This window comes from Aythya ferina (assembly GCF_964211825.1).
Source record: "Aythya ferina genome assembly, chromosome: W".
Taxonomy (NCBI): domain Eukaryota; kingdom Metazoa; phylum Chordata; class Aves; order Anseriformes; family Anatidae; genus Aythya; species Aythya ferina.
This window is the reverse complement of record NC_140313.1, coordinates 6,851,145-6,873,102: the sequence shown is the minus strand read 5'-3', so window position 1 is coordinate 6,873,102 and position 21,958 is coordinate 6,851,145. Positions and strand designations below refer to the sequence as shown.

Here is a 21,958-nt window from a genome sequence, read left to right as displayed (position 1 = left end):
CTTTATAGCACATCTGTATATTTTTATTTTCATTGTGTGTATATACATGAGTTTTAGTTGCAAAATGCAGAAGCTAGCACATGCAACTACCATGTAAAAAGATCTTTTCTACTTTTTAGCTCTGAAAAATGCCATGTCCTGCCTCAGAGCATGCTCAGTAGTAAATAGTTCATCTTGTACTGCAACAAAATTCAAATTTTTTTGCCCTGTGTATACTGTCAGTAAATGTGATATGGCCATGAAAGTGCACAATTTGTGCAGCACCGAATGTAGTACTAAATCCTGAGATTTTATATTGAAATAGTTGTTAAAGGGAGAACAGAGAACAAATAGGAGATGCCTGACTTAAAATGGAATAGCAAATCCCTATTAGTTACCTGTGCAGTCATCAGAGAACACAGAAGTAGAAAAGAAAGAAACAGAGAAGAGAATAAGGAAGAAACCTAGCAAGCAGCTAAGCACCACACAGCCGCTTGCTCACTCACTTCTCCCCGCCTTAGTGGGATAGGGGAAAGAATTAAAAAAGGTAAAAGTGTGAGAACTTGTGGGGTGAGATAAAGACAGTTTAACAAGAAAGAAAGTGAGGGAAGAAAAAACAAACAAACAAAAAAACACTAAATGATGCACAATGCAATTGCTCACCACCAGCCAATTGAAACCCAGCCAGACCCCTATCAGTGGCAGCCACCCCAGCCAACTTCTCTCAGTTTTATGGTTGAGCATGATGTCATATGGTATGAAACATCCCTTTGGCCAGCTTGAGTCAGCTGTCCTGGTTCTGTCCCTTCCCAGCTCCTTGTACACCCCCAGCCTCCTCACCGGCAGGGCAGTATGAGAAGCAAAAGGCAGTTTATGATCTGTCTTTATATAGATTCTGAAGCTGTATATAGTTTTTCTCCCTCTTTTTTTTTTTTTTTTTTAAATGAAAGCCATACAGGACACGACATGACTTTGTTATTTCATACAAAATCATTGTGCATTATAGTATATGCAAGCAATAATATAATTATATGTATGACATCAACACATTAATAATATTTTTAATATATCTACTTAGAATTTCAATGTACTGAAATAATTTATCTATATCAGAAAATAAATTTAATCTTCCAAGCAAACTTAAGGAACTACTTAGAAATGTCTTTTTAAGATTTAATAAATCTTCAAACTACCACCTTTGGCGCGCAAGCGCGCGGAGGGTAAGTCTACGCCTGGGGAGACAACTCCCCTTTCTAGTAACTTCCCTGATTTGGAACGTCATCACTGCGCGCCACGACTGAGCTGAGTTGTTTCTGGTCGCCGCTTTGGGAGTGAGGCTGTGGCGCGTAGGACTCGTTTGGAAGTTCGTGGTTGAGCGAGTTAGGCCCCACCCGTCATGTCGGAGAGCGCGGAGAGCCCTGTGGGGGCCCATACTCCTCCTGAGTCCTCTGCTCAGGGTTCCACTGCTGCTGAGCCGCGGATCATCAAAGTGACAGTGAAGACCCCCAAGGAGAAGAAGGAGTTTGCTGTGCCCGAGACCAGCAACGTCCAGCAGGTGAGAGGCTTAGGGGCGGCGGAAGAGAGGGGCGGGCAGGGGCGGCGGAAGAGAGGGGCGGGCAGGGGCGGCGGAAGAGAGGGGCGGCGGGGTGCAGTCCTGCCCTGCCCTGCCCGGGGTAAGAGCCTTCGCCTGCGGTTTCCACTTCTCGCATTGTAGGGTGGAGAGGGCCTTTCGCAATGATAAAGCAGCTCCAGCTTATCCGAACTGTTTTTATCGGCTCTATTGGGTGAGTACCGGGGCTGGCCCGGCCTTGTGGAGTGTGCTGCTAACTGAAGCTAGCGGGAGTGGTGAAGAAACCTGCTGCTTTGTTTCCACCGCGACTCCTCTTCTTTCTGTTGCAATGCTGAGAGCTGGCCTTGGGAAGTGGACGTAGCTTCGTCTCTAAATTCTGAGTTGCCCTGCTGAGCTGACTCAGTTTGACAGTAGGAGGTTTGTTAGCTAACTAGTGCAACTGTAGAAAACATACTACTGTCATGTATATGATTGCATATAGTGACAACACATTTTTTTAAATCTAAAACTGACTAGAAACAGCGAGTAGGCTATGGCAAACATCTCAGTTTTAGAAAAGCCATGTATTCAGGCCGTATATAACTTCGACTACAAATAGCACAGCTTCTTCTCTGTTTGGTTTTTAGGGTCTGATAACTGAATTGTTAGGGTTTTTGTTCTGCGTTTTTATGGAAGTTAGTGTCCAGTTATGCCTTTGGCTCAAGAGAAACAGTGGCACCTACTGAATCATTGATGCTATTTCCTGCAACAGTTATGTTTTCTTTGGAGAGGCTTTCCATGTGAATATTGACCAAGACTTAATTTGTTTAGGGGGCTACAAAACAGAAAAAGTGCAGTAAATGCTGGTATTTCTTTCAAGTTTTTATTCTTGGGGCAGTTCAAGATTCAAATATTTTTATACCAATATTTGGCTTATAAGTGTTCCAGGCATAAGTTTCATTGGTCTGCTCTCCACCTGCCAGATAGGTGAGATTACGACCAGTGAAGACGAGTTTAGCAGCTGCAGTATTGCATGGTATCTGCTACTCTGTAAGCTTAATTTCTAGGCTTTTCCACCAAAGATGAAATTGTTGTCTGCTTTTGATTTTGTCTAGTGTTTTCCCAGCAATCTCAATCTGAAATGGGCCCTTTTTCACTTCTCTGTTCTTCATAGACTTGTGAATAGCATCAATGTAGCTGTTATAAAATTCTTTGTAGTTACTTAAAAACAAACAAACAAAGAAGAACCCCATATGCTGGATATAACTTAAGGATCACATTTGTCCTGAAAAGCGGTTTGATCACAATAAGACTGAGTACTGCAGGAGTTATAAACAAATTCACTTACGATGTAAATTTTGTAATGTATCTAACCTTAATAAGACTATTTCAAATGTGAATCCCAATGGTAATTTCAGGTTTGTCTAGTAGACAGTTATCTTAAAACTGAAATAGTTAAGCTAACAAAACTGTAATTCTTTATTGAAACCAGTCATAAAAATTAATGATTAATATAATGTATTGCTTTAAAACAATTATGGATGATGAAGATATCTTAAACTTTAAACACTTTATTGGTATCCATTTGAGGTAATATTAACAGGTTAGACTTGCAGTTGAATTTCCATTACTGAGAAGTAAGACTGCTCTTGTCCCTGTGGGCCCCCCATTTGCATTTCCCAGACCAAGTTACAGATAGTACAAAAGATTGCAGGACTTACAGTCTCTGTAGTGTGACTAGTATTGGCTATTTTTCTTAAAATGTCAAAATAATGTGTTAATAATAAGCATCAACAATAGATGCGATATTTCTAGAGCTAGCCCAGAAAATATGTTAGCCTCAAATAAGAAACAAATTGAGTATTTGTTCAAATGCATCTGGGATCAGCAAGTGAATTGTTTTGTTGGTATAGGCAAGCCAGCAATGTCTGCCCTATTTGCAGGTGAGTTCAGGACTTTTTTTTCCACACAACTGAATGACTTTTATTTTGCTGTATATTCCCATAGCTAATATTATGGCTTAGTGACTTAGCTTGTTTTTGTTTACAGTCATTTCAGGATACTGCCAGAACAAAACCGTAAGATTTTAAAGTAAATATTTTAGGTTATTGAGGCTAAATTTAGGGCTACAAAAAATGTATTTTATGTTGCTTCACTGATTGTAAGTCAGGTTTGCAACTGCTCAAAGTTGATGAATTTTTTCATCTGTTTGAAGACTTCAGCAACATAATTTGTTATTGCTGTGCCTCTAGAACAGGCATAGGTTAGAATGGAAATGAACACACAAGTCAAGTACAAAGCCACTGCAGGAGGTGAGTTGATTGTGTCACCCATCTGTCTTTATTTTCTGTGGTACGGCTTGGTTCAGTATTAGGATAAGGACCAAATATTTGCTTACTTGATTTGGTAAGATACTGAACTTAGAGGCCCATACACTGTTCTGTATAAAGACTTGTATTCATGATAGGTAAGGATGAATACCTATAAGCCTGCTGATTTGAAATACATAGGAGACTTTAGCTCAGTTAGCTCTATTTATCTTTCTTTATGTATTCATGACAATACAGTCTGTGCGATTCCTTGTGTAGTAGGTTTGACTTAAGTGTCTTTTTAGAATCATAGAGTCATTAAGGTCGGAAAAGACCTCCGAGATCATCTGGTCCAACCATCCATCTACCACCAATATCACCCACTAAACCATGTCCCTAAGTACAATGTCCAACCTTTCCTTAAACACCCCCAAGGATGGTGACTCCACCACCTCCCTAGGCAATCTGTTCCAATGCCTGACTACACTTTCTGAGGGAAAAGAATGTCTCCTAATTTCCAACTTAAACCTCCCCTGGAGCAACTTGAGGCCATTCCCTCTACCCCTATCGCTGGTTATCTGCGAGAAGAGGCTGACTCCCCTCTCCCCACAACTTCCTTTCAGGTAGTTGTAGAAAGCAATAAGGTCTCCCCTGAGCCTCCTCTTCCCCAAACTAAACAACCCCAGTTCCCTCAGCCGCTCCTCATAGGACTTGTGTTCCAGACCTTTTACCAGCTTTGTAGCCCTTCTCTGGACATGCTTCAGGGCCTCAGTGTCCTTGTAGTGAGGGACACAGTTCCTAAAGCTGAACACAGTACTCGAGGTGCAGCCTCACCAGAGCAGAGTACTGGGGACGATCACCTCCCTGGTCCTGCTGGCTATGCTATTGTTGATGCAAGCCAAGGTGCCGTTGGCCTTCTTGGCCGCCTGGGCATGCTGCTGGCTCATGTTCAGGCGAACATTGACCAATATCCCCAGATCCTTTTCCTCTGCTTTCTAGCCACTCTGCCCCAAGCCTGTAGCATTGCATGGAGTAGTTGTGGCCAAAGTGCAGGACCCTGCACTTAGCCATGTTGAACCTCATCCCATTGGCTTCTGCCCATTGATCCAACCTGTCCAGGTCCCTCTGGAGGAGGGCCTTCCTACCCTCTGGTGGATCGATACTTCCCCCCAACTTGGTGTTGTCTGCAATTTTACTGAGGCTGCACTCAATTCCCTTGTCCAAAACGTCAGTAAAGATGTTAAAGAGGATGGGCCACAACACTGACCACTGGTGACCAGTTGCCAGCTAGATTTCACTCCATTCACCACCACTCTCTGGACCCAACCATTCATCCAGTTCTTAACTCGGCAAAGAGCATACCTGTTTAGTAAAACTCAGACACAGAGAAAGCAGTCATGTTACAGGCTACTCATACATTTCTATGTATGAATCTTTTCTTAGTGAGTGACTTGAATTGAGTGCTGAGGTGTTGGAATAGGTTACGTTAAAAGCAATTTTACTTTTCTTTTATTCTTTTTACCCTGTATCTTTTAATATGAATGTATCAGCAGTTGCAGAGTTGAAGATTTTGTTGTAATTGATTCAGAGTTACCATCCACCAACATGTATGCAGGCTGCAATATATCAAATTATGCATTTTATGAATGCTGCAACTCCAAAACTGAATAACATAGCTTGTTTTATATTCCTTAATTATTAAGCCAACAGTTTGGTTATAGCAACTATGCAATATTAATTTTAGAAACTTGCCAGTTCTTGCAGAGAATTCTATGTTTATCTGAAAATTTCAGGGTAATGTCCATTTGGAAAACTTAGTAAAATCAAGTTGCGTTCATATAAGCATAGGAAGTGTTTTTCAGTTTTTTCTCTGTTTTTATTGAACTTCAACCGTTTAATGGAATCTTTCTTCAGTGAGAAATATAGTTTTCAGTAGTAGTAGATATTGTCAGTTTGTAGTATATTCTTTAATTATATACCTGAAAATTCTACTTTCTGTACTACACTGAATTATAAATAAACTTACTTACTAAATTGTGTATAAATGTATATGGAGTGTGTTGGGATTCTGTTCATTTACAAGTGGAGATCTGGTTAGAGTTGTATTCTCTGCGTAAAATTTGAACGAAGACTATCATTTAAATCCATAAATCAGTGAACTGCTATTCCTATTAAAATATATAGTTGAAAGTTTAAGTCATCAAGGGTATGATTCTATGATTTTATGACTTAAAACAACAGTTCTGAACGAGATTTTATTTTTTCAAATGACATTGTAATAGAACGGCGATTTGAGAAACTGTGGGAACTGTGAAGTTCTGACCTCTAGATATAAACCTTTGCTTTAATGTTTCCAGCACTGTGCTCAAAAGAGAGTTTGGTTTGGGAAGAGTCAGCAACTTCACTGTTTTTTTTATTGTCATCTAGATAAAGGTTATAACTCTGTTTTCAAAGCAGTCACAGTTTTAGAGGCCTGCTTTACGTTGTTTTCAGTGGAAGTTGGATGTTTAATTCTATGGGGACTCTTGGCCTAATGTAATCTGATTTTGAAGTGTATCATATTAAACCAAGGTTGAGAGAAATTGAGAAAAAATCTCATAATTCATTTTCTTTAACAGCATTTTGTCATGTGAATGGGCACTAATGCCATCAAAAACAGGAGCTATCATAGCATACTGTGGGTCAGCAGAAAGCTTTTGAATCATATAGCAGTAACATCAAAAGATGACAGTTTGGGTTTTAAGCCTTTTTTTTTTTTTTTTTTTTTTATTAGGATAATTTGGCCTAGGAAGGTCCTGTAAAAAAGATAGGACCTTTATATCCATAAAAAATATCAGATATTTAAGTTAATGTTTGAAGAATGGATCTATTCTGCAAAATAGCTGTACGAAATAGTCTCCTTTTTAGTCAGCTGTTATACTTAATGTGTATGAAAAGACGTTGGCTTTATTCAGTGACAAAATGTTTGCTAAAACTAGCTGAACTATGAGAGTGCAAGTTGAATTCTCTCTACTTTTTTTTTTTTTTTTCTCAGAACTGAGCATCAATAGAGTGCATCACCTAAGCTTGTCAAAACCTTCACAGATAATCAAGTTGAGCAGGTGTAATAAGTTCTAACTTAATTTGTGGAGCTTGCTCTCTTCTGTTGCTGTTGAACAAAAGAGCAGAGTTTTGTTAGAGTATTGGGTTTTGTGGATTTGAAGATATTTGGCATGGAAGTCATTGAGAGTGTAAACAAAACTGTTTGAGTGCTACTAAAAACATTCTCAAGGTGAAAAATTATTCTGTCCTGTAAAAATAAAATTTGTTTCTGTTAACTCTAAATGTTTTAAATTAAAAAAAAAAAAAAAAAAAAAAGTAAAATGGTAATCCAGGCAAGGCACTTCAACTTTCAACCAAAAAACAAACAAACAAACAAACAAAAACAAACACGGGAAAACCAACTTGTATTGAAAATGTTTTTCAGGATTTTATTTGTACAGATACACAGATCATAGAATATCCTGAGTTGGAAGGGACCAGTAAGGATCATCAAGTCCAACTCCTGCCAATTCCTGCACTCTTCCTTCAGCAAAAAGCTTGCTATAGATGTGTTGATCTGTTATTGATTGTATCTTTGCTAACAATAATCAGGAGATTCATTTGCAAAATATTTTAGATGGTAACCTAGATTTTTATATGGTCTTCTGTTGTGGATGAAACATAAAACGGGTGGTTTTTGTTCATATCTTCCCTTTCAGAAGCCGAGAGGTTGTGCTGAATGCAAGTGGTACTGATGAAGAGACCTGACGCTGTTTTGCAGTTCTGTTGGGCTTTTAATGTAGATATGATTCAATTATACAAAACTGTAGCTCAGCATTCACAATAGTCATTATACTGGCTGGAAAGAGATCCCTTGCACATATGGATCATTTGCATATATAGTTATAGGAGTGTTTTGGTTTGTTTTTGTGGTCAAGGTACACAGACGCATTCATTTCTTACTGTAGTACTGTTTCTACAGGTCATCTAATTACCATGGCTGCACGTTACTAGAGAAAGGGAAGTGTTAATATGCTTTGATACCTGTATATTGGTAACATTTAGTGTGGATAGGCTCTATGATAAGTGTCTTGTTTCCTTGACCTCATGGATAAATATCTATTTTTAAAAATGTGCAACAATGTTTAGGAGTTGAAATAGTGTGGACGTTGATTATACTACAGCATTGGCAATCTGATGGCAATTAAGTTGTTGATAGTAAACGAGTTTGGATAAACTATGTTACTTTTTGATCTGGCACAGTATGGTAGTTCTTTATTCTTATGTGTTATCTCTGTATCAGATTATTAGGATTTATGCTGTTTTTAATGTCACAGTGGAATGTGTATTCTTAAGAATAGTTAACCAAAAAAATGCAGAATGGGAAGCAACTGCCTACACAATTTCTCTGCAGAAAAAGACCTAGAGATTATAGTTAGCTGTTAAATGAATCAACACTGTGTTTTCCCCATATGGATTTTTTTCACTTTTTACTTACAAATTATAATAATAGCTTTCAAGGTGTAGATTCCTTTGGTTTGAAGTAGGGATAAGAATTCATATGGATTATTGTTGCCAGTTTTGATTCCTACATTACAGGAAAATATGGTTGGATTTAAAAATCTAGAGTGATGGGAGTGATTTGATAAGAAAACAACCCTCAAGGAAATATTAGCCTTACTGCAACCTTTTATTCTGAGGAGAAAAACAATTGTCCGTGGTGGACAGGACAATGAAGAAATAGGATAGTGAAGCACTGAAACAGATTTCTTAGAAGAAAACTATGGAGTCTCTGTCACTGGGGACCTCTTAGAACAGATTAGATAAACATGTCAGAATAATTTAGGTGAGTAACCCACTTCAGGCAGGAATAGATTAAATGACTTCCTAGAATAGGCTTGCAAGCCTAAATATTACTGTTATAAATGAGGTCTCAACTCAATCTGAATTTTGTAATATTTATAAAACAAATATTTCTAAAAGGTATAAAAGGCAAGTAAACAGCGCTGGGTGTGCAAGGAGTCTACACTCCACCAACACGCACACACGAACATCAAACATTCTAAATATACAGAACGTTGCTTTACATACTAAACCCAAGTATGCCTATACATATGTACAATCAGGAAAGGTAACAAACAATCCTTTCAGTTCCATGACTTAACAGTCTCCATTTTTCCATTCCTTTTGAACAATATGTCTCGCTTTAAGTTGTCAAGCAACTCAGTCTTCAGGCCTTATGTATCCCATTCTTCCCAGATTGAAGAAAAGCATATCCATTTACTTTTCAAGGCCAATAGGCCTGGGTCAAAAAGCACGTTCAGGTCAGCAGGGGGCGTAACAGCAAAAGCGTTCGATAGCTGTAGCAGCAGAGGCCGATGGCGATGGCGTAGCAGTTGGATCAGTAAAGGAGCCCGCAGTTCCCTCACTCTCTGGCAAACCACACGTTCCTGACTGTGGTCCTCCCACATGGCTCTTTAAGGCCTCAGAGATTGCTCACCAGGTGTCGAGCAATCCCACTGCAACCTTGTCGTTTTTAGTTGCAGAGTCCCACACCTTGACCTCAATTTGGTCCCATATTTCAGGCTCATAAACTGTCCAATTGTTAAGAAGGAGAATAAGCTGTAAGGCTACCAGGACAGTCTTTGTTCCTAAGGACGTATGATTCCCCATAATGCGCAACTGCTTACCAGTGAGAGGCAGTTCTGTGCACGGGTCCGCTTCTCTCCAGCTCCACTGCGCCTGTTTCCAGCGACTTTCTGTGCGAGCTTCTCTGAGCAGTTTGCTGAGTCTGTCCAAACCCATCTTCATGAGGCAATCAAAGTGCCTGTTCCCGTCGTGGTCTCCATTCTCCTAGCCTGTTCCTCTTCACTTTCTTTTTCCTGCTTCTTTATCGATGTAACTTCGATAAAGTTTTTTTTTTTTTTTTTTTTTTTTTTTTTTTTTTTTTAAATCTTGAGGGCAGTTTCCCCTCTTATACCCTTCTCTCCACAGCAGTTCTTTTCAAAACAACTTTTCATTGGTCAGACAACGTTGAATGTAACAACAACAGCAAACACCCAGAAACATCCATGCCTTAACGGCTGGAGAACAAGAAACCAGAGACTGCATGGAGTCTCCTGAATCACCCTTCTTTGTTCCCTCTAAACTCTTTTATATTCCTGATGGCCTCATTGTTAAGAGTCTGATGTTATCTCAATCATGGGGTTTTCCAACCCCCATGGCCACATTCCCAAATCTCCACCTTCTTTATTAATATCAGCCATTTTCTTGACAGGAATTACCACTCCATATATAACAATTACCAATGTAAAGGTTAACTTAGATGTTTCTCTAAGAACTGGAATTGTGTGATCAGACTTCTGACTGAGTGCTACCTGCTACCCAGGCACAGACTTCTTACCTCTTGTGTCTTAGACGCATTATTTTGGTATCTCTCATCTCCTCCTACACTATAAATCCTTTCAATTAGGGACTTGCCTTCAGAGTATAATACAGTGGGGTTTTCCTTTGTTAGTCCTTCCTGTTATAAGATAATGATTTAATAATAAATCATTGCAAGGTTAATATTTGGGGTTCCTGTATGGGAGCTGTACTGGGTTTGTGTGGCAACGTTTTGGTAGCAGGGGGCTGCAGGGGTGGCCTCTGTGAGTACAATCCAGAAGTTGCCCCATGTTAGAGAAAGGGCCAAATTCAGCCAGCTCCAAAGGGACCCGTCACTGGCCAGAGTCGAGCTACACCTCTGTGAGAGCAGATTTAAGGGGGGGGGGGGAGGGAACTGCTGCGCAGCAGCAGCTGGGAGAGTGAGGAGTGAGGAACAGCCCTGCAGACATCAAGGTCAGTGAAAAAGGATGGGGAGGAGGTGTTCCAGGTGCCGGAGCTGAAGTTCCCCTGCAGCCTGCGGAGAGGACCATGGTGGAGCAGGCTGTCCCCCTGCAGCCCATGGTGTACCCAATGGTACAGACCCATATTTGGAGCAGTTCTTGAAGAGCTGCTGCCAGTGGGAAGTCCATGCAGGATCAGTTCATGAAGGACGGCATCCCATGGGAGGGATCCCATGTTGGAGCAGGGGAAGAGAGTGACCGTGAAGGAGTGGCGGAGGTGAAGTACTATAGACTGACTGCAGCCCCCGTTCCCCTGTGCCACTTGAGGGGAGGAGGTTGAAGAGGGTGGATGGGGGGAAGGTGGTTTTAGTTTTTCTTTGTTTCTTGCTTCTCTAGCTTGTTAGTAATAGACAATAAATTCCTCTAATCTTCCTTTGCTGAGTCTGTTTTGCTTGTGACAGTAATTGTTGAGCGATCTCTGTCCTTGTCTCAACCCTTGAGCCCTTTTCATAATATTTTCTCCCCCTTTCCCTTTGAGGAGGGGGAGAGAGAGAGCGGTTGTGGTGTAGCTCAGCTGCCCAGCTGAGTAAACCACCACAGGAGCTCACTAGGGTGTTTGAAATGAGATTCTTTTAAAATAACGTTTACCTTACTAATTTTAAAATGTTAAATATGTTGAACTTCAGGAGGGTTTCCTAACTGCCTAACATGGGAATAGAAATGTTGTTTTTGCAGAGTTACATTGTTTAGAGGAAAGGAATGTGGTATTGAGATATGCTTACAGTGATAAGAAAGCTTAGCAGACAACTTTGTAAAATGCAGACCACCAGACTCCTTAGAGCAATTAGGTGAAAATCACAAAATCACGGTGTCAAGTCAGATAAGTGAAGAAACATTACCACTTCAAACAGTGAAAAAGTCAAAAGGAATTTGAAATTTAACAGGCCGGCAACTGAAGGCCATGCATTGTCTGTGAAGCATCGGATAGGATAGATTGTGAACCTGGATTACCCACTCAGTGGGGAAACAGGGGAGGGTCCTGTCATCAAAAAGTATATGAACTGTGTTTTGGAACTAGTAGGCGCGCTCCCCTGCTTGTGGGGTGCCCACTATTGCAATTGCGAGTAAATTACTACTTCACTGAGATCCTCGCCTGAGTCAAGTTATTGGCTATGGAGTGTTTCTAACATCCTTTCAGAAACAGTCTACTGACTAGTCACATTGAATAAAGTGATGTTTTTCTTATCAAGTTATTTCTTAATGTTTTTCTTGAATATTTGCCTTTTCATGTTTTGTGAAATAATTACTTTTTCTATGAGAGTACTTCTCTGCAGAATAGTGAATCTCAGTCAAAATTCAGTTGAAGCATAACCTGGTTATATTCCTGGTTAAGAATGCAGGAAGGGATACAATAGCTTACCAGGTTCCATTGTTTTAATGAGGGTATGATTTTAGCTGTCAGCTTAAATATGTGACTATTCACCGTGCCCTGGGCTGGAAGCACATTTCATGTAGCTGTCATGAGTTGGTGGCTCCACTCTCTCACCCAAAGAAGTAACCTTTGACTGTACAGAAAGGAATACTAGTTCTGATTCATGGAAGGCAGCAATATTACGTTCAAGAAGAAAGGGTACTGTTACTTTTGGTGCTAGCACAAATGTGACAAATTGTATCCTCACTATGCCAGCAACAGATAATATATATTATTCAATATGCCAATAAAACTGTGTTATGGGTATGTGCTTGACTGCTCCACTTAAAGACTTCACTGTGGCTTCAAATTTTTGTTATTGCCATCTATATAGTTAGTGCTATAGATATGAAACACTTGGCTTCCTTTGTACAGAAAAAGAATGACTTGATTTCTCTTTTGGACAAAAAAAAAAAGCTGAAAACTTACTGAATTATTTCTAGGTTGTGTAAAGCAGAACATATAGCACAAGTGGATTAGTATAATAAATGTGAGCAACAGTTCTGTGAATTATTAAAAATGTGATAGTTCAGTATTCAATATAATTTATTTTTTTTTAGTTCAAGGAAGAAATTTCTAAGCGTTTCAAGTCCCACACTGATCAACTTGTTCTGATATTTGCTGGAAAAATTTTAAAAGATCAAGATACTTTGATTCAGCATGGAATTCATGATGGACTCACTGTTCACCTGGTCATCAAAACACAAAACAGGTAACCTGAATTACGAGCGGTCTATTTACCTCTAAGAAATTAAAAATGTTCTTAATTATTGGTGTAATTGCTTTCTTTTGGACAAACCTAGATTTGACTACAGTACATTCAAAAGCAGTACAAATACTCTTGTTATGGAACAAGAGAGGCAACTCAAATTCTGTAAGGTTGTGGGGATAAGGCTAAGGATTCCTAAAACAAGATAAGGATTGAGGAAACAATTCATTGGCAGGCATTCTAGGCACGGGATGAAAAAGTGGTAATACCTGTGGTGATGCCCATCAATTTAATTTTTTGAAAGTCCTGTTCTGAAAAAGTGATGACAGGACAGATGTCTGAGAATCATAGAATGGTTGAGGTTGGAAGGGGCCCTCTGGAGGTCATCTGGTCTAACTCCCATGCTCAAGCAGGGACACCTAGAGCAGGTTGCCCAGAACCATGTCCATGTGGCTTTTGAAGATCTCTAAGCAGGGAGACTAAACCTCTCTGGGCAGCCTGTTTCAGTGCTCAGTCACCTGCGCAGTAAAGAAGTGCTTCTTGATATTGAGACAAAACCTCGTGTATTTCACTTTGTACCTGTTGTCTCTTATCCTGTTGCTGGGCACCACTGAAAAGAGCCTGGCTCTGTCTTCTTCATTTTACCCTCCCTTCATGTATTTATAGATATTGTTCCCCATGAGCTGCTTCTACTCCAGGTTAAACAGTCCCAGCTCTCTCTGCCCTTCCAGTCCCTTGATCAGCTTGGTAGCCTGGACTTTTTCCTGTAACTCTGTCTCTTGTGTGTTGGGGGACCCTGAATTCCATGCACTATTCCAGGTGTGGCCTCACTGGCCTTGAGTAGAGGGGAAGGATCACCTCCCTTGACCTGCTGGCAATGCATCACTTAATATGTCCCAGGATACCATTAGCCTTCTTAGCAGCAAGGGCACATTGCAGACTCGTGTTCAACTTGTCCATCAGAACCCCCAGATCCTTTTCTGGCAGGCTGCTTTCCAGCTGGGTGGTCCCCAAGCATGTGCTGGTGCCTGGGGTTGTTCCTCCACAGGTGCAGGACTTTCAACTTCCCATTGTTAAAACTCCTGAGGTTTGTGTCAGCCTAATTCTCCAGAATGTTTGGTCCCTCTAGATGGCAGCATGACCCTTAGCATATCAGCTGCTCTCTTTGGTTTCGTATCATCCATGAGTTTACTGAGTGCATAGTCTACCCCATGGTCCAGATCATTAATGATGATGTTGAACAGTAACAGTACTGGACCCAGTATTTACCTCTGGGATACACCACTATTTACTGACCTCCAACTAGACAAGGTTCCATTTATAACAACCCGCCGGACCTGGTGATTTGGCCAGTTTTTAACTGACTTTGCTGCCTGTCCATCAACAGCTTCTTTACGAGGATCTTATGGGAGATATTGTCAAAGACCTTCCTGAAGTCCGAGAAGGCAATATCCATTGCTCTTTCCTCATCCTACGGGCTGGTTATTTCATTACAGAAGCTTATCAAGTTGGTCAAGCAGGACTTGACTTCAGTGAATTCATGCTAATTATTCCTGATGATTTTTTTTTCTCTTTCATGTGCCTGGAAATGGTTTCCAGGACGAGCTATTCTATCACCTTCCCAGGTATTGAGATGAAGCTGACTGGCCTGTAGTCCATTGGGTCCTCCTTCTTGCCTTTCTTGAAGATAGGAGCAACATTTGCGTTCATCTCTTTCATCTAGTCCTTGGGCACTTCTCCCAATCACCACAAATGATCAAAGATGATTGACAGTAGCCTTGCAATGCCATCTACCAGCTCCCTCAGCACTTATGGATGCATCCCCATGGACTTATGTCCAGTTTGCTCAAGTATTCCCTGACCTGACATTTTTCCACCAACAGTACATCTTCCTTGTTCCTGACCTTTACCCCTGGTTTCTGGGACCTGGGATTCCTGAAGGCCAGTTTTGCTGATATAGACTGATGAGAAAGTATTCAATGCTTCATCCTTTTCCTTGTCTTGTCATTACATTGTTTCTCTATTAAATGGCGTTGTTTATTTTGTGTACTGGGTCTGGCTGGGATGGAGTTAACTTTCTTCATAGCAGTAGTGCTGCTTTGGATTTTTGACCAAAATAGTGTTGATAATGCACCAATTTTACTTATTTTTACTCTTGCTGAACAGTGCTTACATAGTACACGGTATCACTGTCTTCTGTTTCTCACTCTGTCCCGTGTGCCCCCCCTCCCCCCATAGGCTAGGAGTGGACAAGAGGTAGGAATACTTACTTGTCCAACTTGTAATTTTTTAACTTCTCTCTCCCTCAGATCACAAGATCACCCAGCTCAACAAACGCATGCTACTGGAAGTACTGCTACTGCATCAATATCAAGCAGTAATACCTCAACATCAACTTCAACAAATAGTAACTCTTTTGGCTTGGGTAAGAATGTTAGGTAACGTGGTGGGTATTTTGAGTACCTTGATTTCAGGTAATAATCCTGTTTACGTTTGAATGTAGCTCCAGGGCTTAAATAAATAAATAAATATTACCAGTTACAAAAATTTTTGGTATTGGCTGTAAAAGGTTTCTTACCAATAAGTTATAAGGGGAGTTGTTTCCTTATTTTTTATATACAGAACTTCAGGCTTGTGATGTTTCATCTTCAGGTGCCACTGATGATGTATTCTGATAGTAAAAGTAATTAACTCCTTCTAGTCTCTAGAATAAACAGTTTTCCAGATTTACTATTACCTCCTATAAATGTGGAACTTCTTTGTGTGCTGAGCTCTGCAAAGGAGAATTTCATTAGTTCTTGGTACATCAGCAAAAAGAACTCTGCTTTTTGTTTAGGATAGGAAGTATGCATCATATTATGAGATCCCTGTTGGTGGTCTGTCCCTTCTTGGTGGTCAGGCTATAAATGATTTATTAAAAATGTATTGGAAAGTGTTGGGAAATAACCCAAGGCCCTGAAACTCAAGTATCCCTTGTATCTTAGCTATAGTAAAGTAGAATAAAAGCTGTTAGACTTGTAACAACTTATATTTCAGGTGAGGTTTGGGTTTTTAGATGTCTTGTTATGTAATGAAGTAACCTCTTTGTGGATGGCTCCTTAACATCATTGCAAAGATGGAATTTCCATTGGTTTTCATTATTTTAAAGTGTGGGATATGTTTACATATTTAGAAAGAACCTGGATGTGTTTAGAAGTATACTAGAAACTGAAAGCTATGATTATATTTTTTCCTTCCTCTTAAAGGTGGTCTTGGAAGTTTGGCAAGTCTGAGTAGCCTGGGCTTAAATGCATCAAACTTTTCAGAGCTACAAAGTCAGATGCAACAACAACTGATGTCCAACCCAGAAGTGATGGTTCAGATAATGGAAAATCCATTTGTTCAGAGTATGCTTTCAAGTCCTGACCTGATGAGACAGTTAATTATGGCTAACCCTCAAATGCAGCAACTGATACAGAGAAATCCAGAAATCAGTCATATGCTAAATAATCCAGATATAATGAGACAGGTATGTAGAAAGAACTATTAAGTTCATGACTTTGATTATACTGTAACTGTGAACAAAAGAGCAAAATTGGCTATGCTTAGATGAGTGCTGAAATATCGTTGAAGAATTTAGGCTTGTTAGTGATCTTTTACAAACTTCCTATAGGAAATGTTTTTATTTTTAGTTGCTTGTGTCTGTAATGGGCTGATAACTCAGAAGAATTACAGCATAGTTTTGAAAGATGCTAAAAACCATATAATCATATCTTTTGAGTTTAGAATTGGATGACACTTGAAATCTTCTGTTATTCATCCAACAGTGAGTTTACCAAAAGTAATAATTCTCAAAAAAAAAAAAATAAAAGCTTATTTCCAGTTTATTTAGAAGCAGTTGGGACTACACAGTTAAAAATCACGTAATGTAAGCTATGTCTTATGTGGCAGAGGGCATCGGGAAACAAAATGGAGGATTTTGAAAATAAAGGAATTGATTTTATCAGGTTCATGTTGTGAGAAAAATCTCAATTTTCTTCAGGCAGGATCTTCTGTGAAGCTATTTTATTCGCGATTGCAATGGCAGGCGTCCTGTCAATCAGGAGCGAATTTTATTAAACAAATCATAACCTTATATTCCCTATTACCCAATGCCTGATCACCTCCCCTCTTTCCTCATTGGCTGAGTACTACAGATTCACAAGCTACTCAATGCTCCTCTATACCATATATGTACAATTTTTCTATTTTTTCAACCCTTTAATTTCTCCTTTCTTATATTTTGACAACTTGTGTTCATTGTTTTACTGTTCTCACGCTGCTCATCCTGTTTTTCTCAACCTTCTACCTTATTTTAGAACAGTGAGGCCTTCTACCATCTGCTTATCTACTTAGCATTTCTCCTTATTCTGACTACACAACTACCTTGGAATACAGAAAAATAATTCTCTACTGCAAAAACACAACTTATTTTCTCACAATGTTATAAGATGAATGCTGTACCGAAGTTAGAAATGGTAAGAGTATATTGTGCTCAAACAGAGAAGAGAGAAGAACAGGATGGTACATTCAAGTTTTTTTCCCTGCTTTTTTTCAATGCTCTCTGACTCAACTAGCATACTGGTAGCTGTAACAGAAGTTTGACTAAATATCAAATACCACTGACTCCCACTAAGATGACATCTGGTTTTGGCTTCAATCCTAATTTGAAACAGTTAGAAATTAGTAACTGACATACTGTTAAATGCTGATGTCTCCACTTTAGAATGTGTGCTGGATTTGGCTGGGATAGAGTTAATTTTCTTCATAGTAGCTTGCATGGTGTTATGTTTTGGATTTGTAATGAATTTTTTTAAAGGAAATTAAAGGTGCACAAGTCCATGGGACTTGATGAGATGCATCCATGGGTCCTGAGGGAATTGGCGGATGTAGTTGCTAAGACACTATCCGTCATATGTGAGAAGTTGTGGCAGTCCAATAAATTGGAAGAGGGGAAACCCCCATTTTTAAAAAGGGGGAAAAAAAGGAAGACCCGGGGAACTGCAGGCCAGTCAGTCTCACCTCTGTGCCTTGCAAAATCGTGGAGCAGATCCGTATGGAAACTATGCTAAGGCATGTGGAAAGCAGGGAGATGATTGGTAACAGCCAACATGGCTTCACTAAGGGAAGATGGTGCCAGACAAATCTGGTGGCTTCCTACAGTGGAGTTACAGCATTGGTAGATAGGGGAAGAGCAACTGACATTGTCTACCTGGACTTGTGCAAAGCATTTGACACTGTCCCCCATGATATCCTTGTCTCTGAATTGGAGAGACATGGATTTGATGGATGGACCACTTGAAGTGTAAGGAATTGGCTGGATGGTCGCACTCAAACAGTTGTGGTCAGTGGTTCAGTGTCCCGGTGGAGATCAGTAATGAATGGTGTCCCTCAGGGGTCAGTGTTGGGTCTGGCACTGTTTAACATCTTTGGTGACAATGGACAGTGGAATTGAGTGTACCCTTAGCAACTTTGCCGATGACACCAAGCTGTGTGGTGCAGTTGACATTCTGGAGGGAAGGGATGCCATCCAGAGGGACCTTGGCGGGCTTGAGAGGCGGACCTGTGCAAACATCATGGAGTTCAACAAGGCCAAGTGTGAGGTCCTGCATCTGGGCTGGGTCAATACCAAGCACAAATAGAGGTTGGGCAATGTCCTGGTTTCAGTTAGGACAGAATTAATTTTCTTCCTAGTAGCTGGTGGAATGCTGTGTTTTGGCTTAGGATGAGAAGAGTGCTGATAACACCCCGATGTTTTAATTGTTGCAGAGCAGTGCTTATACCAAGCCAAGGACACCTCAGCCTTTCGCTCTGTCCTGCCAACAGGCAGGCTGGGGGTGCAGTAAGAGCTGGGAGGGGACAGACCCAGGACAGGTGACCCAAACTAGCCAAAGGGGTATTCTATACCATCTGACGTCATGCTAAATAATATATAGGGGTGGCTAGCCGGGGGGAGGGGGCCGGACTGCTCGGGGTTAGGCTGGGCATCGGTCAGCGGGTGGTGAGCAATTGCATTGTGCATCACTTGTTTGTACATATTATTATTATTTTCCTATTATCACCATTGTAACATTATTGTTGTTATTGTTATTATTATTTTGTTATTATTATTTTCCTGTCTTATTAAACTGTCTTTATCTCAACTCACGGGCTTAACTTTCCATTTCTCTCCCCCGTCCCAGAGAGGGAGGGGGGAGGGTGAGCGAACGGCTGCGTGGTATTTAGCTGCCAGCCGGGTTAAACCACGACAGTCTTTTTGGCGCCCAACGTGGGGCCCGAAAGGTTGAGATAACGGCAGATCTGACCACAGTGTGTTAAACTAAAATTTGTGTAAGTATTAGACCTGCTTAATAGTCACTTGTCATAATGCTGATTGCTTTAATCTCAACTCTGCTGCGCCTGTTTTCCAAATTGAGTATTATAGTACATTATTTTCCGTATGTGCTCTCTGTCATGTTGTTTATCCTCTCTGGGCCCTGGTTTCAGATCATTATGGTACTGAGTGTTGTAGCAATGGCTTATGAGACGATGAGATATCTGGTCATGACTCTAACTTGGTATTTATACTCAGTAACATCGTCGACTCTATATTTTGGAAACTGTATCTTGGAAACTATTAGCAATTACACCTATTGTTTTTTTCCGTTAGGGAGTCAATCTGTGGAGGGGAAAGGGGAAGATATTTTTTCTTACTTGATTACTCTCCCTTTCTCCTTCACCACCCCTGTATCCTCCTGGATCACTATGCCTTCCTCCTTCACCACCCTCTTATCCTCCGAGCTTGCTACAATAGCTCTCCAAGATATTGAATATCCTTGGGATACTCAGACCAGCATAGTCTTGTTGTTCTGCCTCCTGAATGCACTTCAGGTTCTGCTTAAAGTTAAACAACTACTTAGGAAGCTCATCCGGAGATCTGCCCGGAGGCAGTATAGTTGTGGGTGGCAGGGAGTATGGGAGGATATGGGCAGGCATCTAGAGCAGTTGGCACCCCCAGTGTTTTGGAAATTCACCCCTGAACAACTGCAAAATCCTCAAAAACTGGCAGAATGCTTGAGAAAAAGGTGTCATGATTCTGGCAGTTCCAAAGTAACACAAATCATTGTAACATGCTGGGGCCTGGCTCATGCCTATCGAGCTGCCATTGATACTGCTATCAACTTAGTGACAGACCCTGTGGCCACGCCAAGCCCTGTGACAGATCCAACGGCCACTGTGACCCCTACGGTGGACTCTGCAGCCGCTCCAGTCCCAGCTCCTGCAGCCGCTCCAGCTCCTGTGGCTGGGTCAGAGAAAAGAGCTGTAGCAGTGCAAGTTGACCCTGCAGAGGGTATTCCAACCTCTGTGGCAGACCCTGTAACAAGGTCAGAGAAACGAGCAGTAGCAGTGCAAGCTGCCCCTGTAGAGAAGGTGAAAAAATGGTATAGAGATTCAGGTCGTTTAGAACGCAGAGAGTCTTCTGCCAAATCTAGGTATAGAGACGACGACGACGCTGGGCCATCAAGGGTTCAGGAGGAGGAAGATGAGGATGCCGAAAAATCAACAGTAACTACCCGAAGCCTAAACGAGCGTGAGTTACGAGATGTGCGAAAAGATTTTGGTCGCTGTATAGGTGAGCAGCTTGTCACCTGGCTGCTCCGATGCTGGGACACTGGAGCCAATTGTGTGGAATTAGACCGCAGGGAAGCCAAGCGACTGGGATCCCTTGCTAGAGACGCAGGCATTGACAAAGCAATTGCAGATGGAGCACAATCTCACAGCCTCTGGAGGCGTCTCCTCTCAGCTGTGAGGGAAAGGTATCCCTTCAAGGAAGAACTTTTATGTCTACCAGGCAAGTGGACCACTATGGAGAAGGGAATCCAGCACCTGAGGGAATTAGCCGTACGGGAAGTGATTTATGAGGATCCAGACCTCAGACAAACATCCAAAGATCGAGATGAAGTCAGGTGTACACGACCCATGTGGCGGAAGTTTGTACGGAGTGCACCATCATCATATGCCAGCTCATTGGCAATAATGGCCTGGAAAGAGGATGAGGAACCCACAGTGGATGAAGTGGCTAAACAACTCCGGCAGTACGAAGAAAGTCTCTCCTCTTCCTTACAGGCCTGCGTCTCAGCTGTGGAGAAACTTTCTGAAAAGGTTCACCAACTTGAAGAGAATCTATCATCCTCCCCACCTGAACCAACCAGTGTCCACCGACCAAAAGAGAACACTGTGGAGAAACTTTCTGAAAAGGTTCACCAACTTGAAGAGAGATTATTCTCCTCCATACCTGTACAGAGCAGTGTCTCAGCGATCAGGGGTAGGCGTTCATCCACACAAGGAAGACGATATGGTGGGTACTCACCCCGTGCCACCCTGTGGTTTTACTTACGAGACCATGGAGAGGACATGAGAAAATGGGATGGAAAATCTACTGCAACCCTAGAGGCACGGGTACGTGAGTTGCAAAAGAAAACAATCAAGAAAAAGGGATTCTCTGAAAAGTTTGCTGCTCCAACTTCCAGCAGACAGTCCTTCAAATACAGAAATGAAGAAGATTCTGACCAGGATTAGGGGGGCCCTGCCTCCAGCCAGGGGGAGGAAAGGGACAATCGAGTTTATTGGACTGTGTGGATTCGATGGCCTGGCACGTCAGACGCACAGAAGTATAAGGCTCTAGTAGACACCGGTGCACAATGTACTATAATGCCATCGAGATATAAAGGACCAGAGCCCATCTATATTTGTGGAGTGACAGGCGGATCTCAGCAGTTGACTGTATTGGAGGCTGAAGTGAGTCTGACTGGGAATGAGTGGGAAAAGCACCGCATTGTGACTGGCCCGGATGCTCCATGTATCCTTGGCATAGACTATCTTAGAAGAGGATATTGCAAGGACCCAAAAGGGTTCCGGTGGGCTTTTGGTATAGCTGCCTTAGAGACAGAGGGCATTAAACAATTATCTACCTTGCCTGGTCTCTCAGAGGACCCCTCTGTTGTGGGGTTGCTGAGGGTCGAAGAACAGCAAGTGCCAATCGCTACCACAACTGTGCACCGGCGGCAATATCGCACTAACCGAGACTCCCTGATTCCC

The 21,958-nt window shown here is 41.4% G+C and overlaps 1 protein-coding gene across 8 annotated transcripts in view; it reads left to right on the top strand.

Moving 5' to 3' along the window:
* Positions 1-908: 908 nt before the first annotated feature.
* The window catches only part of LOC311426292 (ubiquilin-1-like), a 37,440-nt gene continuing 16,390 nt past the window's right edge, over positions 909-21,958 (top strand). For all 8 annotated transcript variants that reach the window (XR_014686652.1, XR_014686653.1, XR_014686654.1 and 5 more), the window contains exons 1-4: positions 909-1,534; positions 12,714-12,865; positions 15,172-15,287; positions 16,108-16,370. Coding sequence is in view for 5 of the 8 variants with exons in the window: in XM_084502599.1 (XP_084358725.1) it covers positions 1,376-1,534; positions 12,714-12,865; positions 15,172-15,287; positions 16,108-16,370 (690 nt within the window). In the remaining 3 variants the exon portion in view is untranslated. The remainder of the gene's footprint in view (positions 1,535-12,713; positions 12,866-15,171; positions 15,288-16,107; positions 16,371-21,958) is intronic.